A 5,294-nucleotide genomic window follows, 5' to 3' on the forward strand; every position below is an offset into this window, starting at 1 on the left:
ATCATTCAATATTATATTCTATTATTTAAAATGTAAATGATCCACTCTGCCAGACTGTTTATCGTTTTGTCAGCTACTAAAGTTACCGTCATTTGAAGAGTTACCGTATTTTGTTTTTCATTATGTGTTGTGAATCGTATGGTGAGAGCAGGTGTTAAATGGCGGTTAACGGTGTTATATTTCATTGTGGCACCGAGTTCTTCATATGAAACGCGTGCGAAAATTCATTTCAGCATGTATCCCACAGCCATTCATTCTTAAATCTGACTGATTTGCGGCAACTTCGCTCCTCCTCCCACCTTATCAGCCAGCGGATAGGAGAGAATGCAAGCGGGAGGGTCTAGGACTGTGTGTGTGTGTGTGTGTGTGTGTGTGTGTGTGTGTGTGTGTGTGTGTGCTGGAAGGTATAATAGCAGAGAGAGGAAAAACCACAGTAGCTTGCTAAGTGATGATCTGCCTGCATACGCACAGCGTGTTTGTGTGCTCTGCTCTCTCCACCTCTCATGTTCCCACTCGCTGATTAACCAGCTCTCTCTCACACTCTCTCTCTCTCTCTCTCTCTCTCTCACACACACATTCTTTCCTCCATGCACTCTCTCTCCTTTCTGTTTTTCTCTCTTCTCTTATCTTTCTCACCTCTTTTCGAGAAGCAGAAGAGTTTCCTTCTTCTATCCCTAATGCTCATTCATTTTACTTTCTCCCCCTCTTCCCCTCTGTCTTTCCTCCCTACGCTCTCCCTCCACAGCGGAGAGATGAGAGCGGGGCAGGGGGATTATCTTGGGCTGAGACTAACACCAGCAGATGTTTGAAGAAAATTACCTTTCTTGGTAAACCTGGAGAGTGCAAAGGAGAAGCCTGAACACTGGTAAAGAATCTGATTTTTTAATTTCCCTGCCTGAACGAGGATGCTCGAGAGTTGCGCTCACTGAGATTTTAAGATTGCCAAAACATTTGGACTAACAACAACGGAAAACAAGGCTTATGAGAGGGAATCTAAAGGGACAAATCTATTTTACATCATGAATGCCACCCAACACCATGGACTGATCCAAGGCTATCACAACAGGAGCCAAAGCTCAGGCACTTTGCCTGTTAACAAAGACTTGTCAGCAGAGGAGAAGGACTCGTCTACCGGATGCTACGAGCAGCTGCTGATCTCCACCGAGGTTTTCCTCACGCTGGGAATTGTGAGCCTGCTGGAGAACATCCTGGTCATCGCTGCCATCGTCAAGAACAAGAACCTTCACTCGCCCATGTACTTCTTCATCTGCAGCCTCGCTGTGGCCGACATGCTGGTCAGCGTCTCCAACGCCTCCGAGACGATCGTCATCGCTCTCATCAACGGAGGCAACCTGACGATCCCCGTGACGCTGATCAAGAGCATGGACAACGTGTTTGACTCGATGATCTGTAGCTCTCTGCTAGCCTCCATCTGCAGCCTGCTGGCCATCGCTGTCGACCGCTACATCACCATCTTCTACGCCCTGCGGTATCACAACATCGTCACCCTGCGGCGAGCGATGCTGGTCATCACCTGCATCTGGAGCTGCTGCACCGCGTCCGGCGTCCTCTTCATCATCTACTCGGAAAGCACCACGGTCCTCATCTGCCTCATCACCATGTTCTTCACCATGCTGGTGCTCATGGCTTCGCTGTACGTCCACATGTTCCTGTTGGCGCGCCTGCACATGAAGCGGATCGCCGCGCTGCCGGGCAACGCGCCCATCCACCAGCGAGCCAACATGAAGGGCGCCATCACGCTGACCATCCTGCTGGGGGTGTTCGTGGTGTGCTGGGCGCCCTTCTTCCTCCACCTCATCCTCATGATCACCTGCCCCAGGAATCCCTACTGCACCTGCTTCATGTCTCACTTCAACATGTACCTCATCCTCATCATGTGCAACTCCGTCATTGACCCCATTATCTATGCCTTTCGCAGCCAAGAGATGAGGAAAACCTTCAAAGAGATTTTCTGCTGCTACGGCCTGTCCAACATGTGTGTGTGTGAGCTGCCTGTTGAGTATTAGCGGAGCCTCAACCAACCGAGAGCACAGTCTGCCTCGTGCGGCAGCTGAAGTGAAACTTTGTGAACGAGGACTTTGACGTCCTCAGCTGTAATCACTGTGGACTGATTTGACTCTGTTTTGTTCTGTTCTCCAGCAGACAGATGTAAATGATTGATAAGTAGAGCGCGCGCCTCTGGTTACTGAGTCAGGTTGCTGAAGAGGTAGGTTTACAGCACCTTGTAAAATAGGAAATCGCTCTGTATTGCTTCTGCATAAAGAGGAATGTTATTTCGTTTTGTAGTAAATGCCATTCTGAAGTGCAATTTTAAGTAACTCTTTAGAAATGTGACCAGTGTGTATATATACCAATATATATGCTTAACCTGTGTTGCATTTCACCTCTCTCTATCAAAACGTTTTTGCCTCTCTCTTCTGTTCACTGTCAAACAAATCAGAAATGCCATGAAAATCTTATACATACTTTGCTATATGGATTGTGGTGCTTGAATGTGGCAGCTGTTTGTATTTAAATGACAGTGTTGCTTGTATATGACATTGTGGATTTCTTACAAAGAGATGAACAGAGTATATTACGGATACTACCTCCAGGATTAATGCAAAACACTGTTTTGAAGTGTACAATACATTTATCCTCACAACAAAAACTATCAGAGCATTTTGCAAACTGCAAGCAAAGATATATCCCTGGCATATACTCTTTGGGTTTTGTATTATATCTCAGGCAGACAAGCTGGTATACAATAGATATGGTGGGTTTGGTTTAGTTTATTTGCACATGCATACAAAAGATGAAACAATTCAGGCATGGTTCAGGTTGCCTGTTAGAGAGTTTGAGTCTGTGTTCCCAGGTTTCAGTGGCTTGTGTGGATATGTTAAGTGAAAATTTGCACATGCAGGGCTGCTCTTAATCATTTTCAGCAAAGTGCTCAGATAATTATTTGTGCGTTCCGTGTACACGTGACTATAAATATCTATTTTTTGCATATTTATGTAACAGGATGGAATTTATTGAATGTATTTTATGTATTATATGTCGTATAACTCGTTGCTTGTCGTCCTAGCCTTAAATAAGTTGCACTGTGATGTAAGAAGCAATTGTATTTTCTGTGACAGTATTTTAACTTTTTAAAACGAATGTAATACCACTATCAGTCTTTATATGAGTCAATGTGGTTATGCTATTTTCAATAATGCCTTATTCATTCATGGCCTTTTTAAACTTGAAGTGCATTCATAAGCCAGCATAGTACTTCAGAAAACTCCACACTTCTGTTAAAAGCTTTACCTAGAGTCTGGATTCATGTGTGTCCATATGAAGGTGTTTATTTGACCACTGTATCCTCTATGAATCACCACTGCAAAGAAACTTAAATAAATCATGTCACCTCAGCAACAATTCTGTTTGTCAGTCTTTTCCCTCAAGTACAGACTTTGACCTTTACGCAAAGACTAGGTTGTTGACTTTTTACTTACAAAACCTCCCAAAAAGACAGTTCTGTTCTCATCAGTCAGTTCCTAGATGTGAAAAGCAGCCCCAGACTTGAAAACAATTGGCCTTATTTATCAAGATACAAACACATTTGTTTGAATATCACAGAGAAAAGTAATTTACACAAGCACTGCTGTGTGATTTGGGTGTAAATTTTAGGATATCTCAAGACCGTGTACCTGTAAACATTATTATTTTTTTTTTAGTCTTAAAGCATAAGGTGTAGACATTTGAATCATATTTTCTACTAGATTAGTAACTGTTATTTGTGTGCTATGAAAAACACCCATGAGGTTTAGATAATTATGAATCATTTATACTGCTGTCAACAACACATTTATAATGCTGTATGAATAACTTCTGTATGGATCAGTTTGTAGCCTCAGTTTGTAGCAAGAAAAACACACTTTCAATTTCTGTCCAGGAGCATCAGCATAATGAATGAATGCTAATTAATTCAGAATGTAATTATAGTTTAATGGAATCACACACTTCATTTAAAAGTTAAACTTAAATTTCAAGAGTCTGAATTACATAAGTGCAATACATGTAGAGGGATTTATCTTGGTGGCACCGGTGCAAAGACATAATACAGTCACAGTACATAACACATGGTCAAGAGGAGCTTACATACAGCGTAAGGGGGCAGTGCAAACATACATTAGACAGCAAACTATACACAAAATATTAGGGACACTTCATGAAGTCCACTGATGAAGGTGAATCCAGGTGAAAGCCATTATCCCTTATTGATTTCCCTTATTAAATCTATACCAATCACAACAGAGGAGATGCAGATGAGATAGAGAAGGATTTTTAAGCTTTGAGACAATTGAGATGTGGCTTGTGCAAAATGTGGCTGCAACTCAATATCAGGAAGATGTCCACTGCAGATATACTATGCATTCAGCATTCAATGTGTGTATTCAGGCAGCAAGGGATATAGTTGTAGCTGTAGAGAGGGATGGTGAATGTCTAGCAGTGCATCAGGTCAGTGTACCATTGGATATTTATTCTGGGTAGGATGAAATGTATTCTTGTTAAATTTGGAGTTGTACCTGTCAAAAAATAGTCAAAACTGCATGAAAAATCCCATACAGTGAGGAAGACAGCAACTCTCAAGAATGGACTGCCACTACAATCTCCCCTTTTAAGATGAAATGTATGAAATCAGTTCTGAGTATAAAGAAGCATCGACAAAGCTGTGAAGCATTCAGTAAAAAAGCAGGCCTATTTTCAGAGTGCCTGTTTCATTTTAGAGCTCATCATATGTAATTACGGTTACTTATTCATGTGGCAGAGAAAAGGTAACTAGGTCTATATTCTGTAGTTATTCAACATGGCTGAATGTGTTATTTTAAACTTCAGCACAGCCGTCCTGGTGGAGGATGCCTCCAGGATGAATTGGCCCACTCAATGTTTCTTCCAATTTTTTCCTTATAAGGTTTTTCTTGGGTTTTTCTTGTCTTCACTGAGGGTTTCAGGCTCAGCTAGGTAGCTTAGTTCAGCCTGTTCTCTCTTTCCAACATGCTATTTTTGTACGTCTTGAACTTTGTTTTGTTTCCTTTTGTTCTATTTTATTGTACATGGTGTCCATCATTTTGTTCTGTCACTGATTATTGATTAGATCTGTTTGTTCACTCTCTGTGAAGTCCTGTGATAGCCTTCATGCTGTGTGATGACTTGAAATGTCGCAAGAACATTGGACATGATTCATGCTGTTCCAGTCAGGCTTTGCGCTATAGTTTTTCGATTGTGAAAAGCAAATCAGTGTGTAG

At 41.9% G+C, this 5,294-nt stretch overlaps 1 protein-coding gene across 2 annotated transcripts; it reads left to right on the forward strand.

The window, feature by feature from the left end:
* The first annotated feature begins 1,019 nt into the window (after positions 1 to 1,019).
* mc4r (melanocortin 4 receptor) lies at positions 1,020 to 2,027 on the forward strand. 2 transcript variants are annotated; one of them, XM_071894679.2, is made up of 2 exons: positions 1,020 to 1,091; positions 1,122 to 2,027. In XM_071894679.2, the coding sequence occupies exons 1-2, from the start codon at positions 1,020 to 1,022 to the stop codon at positions 2,025 to 2,027; spliced, it is 978 nt and encodes a 325-aa protein (XP_071750780.1). The 2 variants fall into 2 exon arrangements, with proteins under 2 accessions (XP_071750780.1, XP_071750779.1); XM_071894678.2 differs by having other exon boundaries at positions 1,020 to 2,027.
* The last annotated feature ends 3,267 nt before the right edge of the window (positions 2,028 to 5,294 follow it).

This window comes from Centroberyx gerrardi, chromosome 22, assembly GCF_048128805.1.
Source record: "Centroberyx gerrardi isolate f3 chromosome 22, fCenGer3.hap1.cur.20231027, whole genome shotgun sequence".
In the NCBI taxonomy this organism is placed as follows: domain Eukaryota; kingdom Metazoa; phylum Chordata; class Actinopteri; order Beryciformes; family Berycidae; genus Centroberyx; species Centroberyx gerrardi.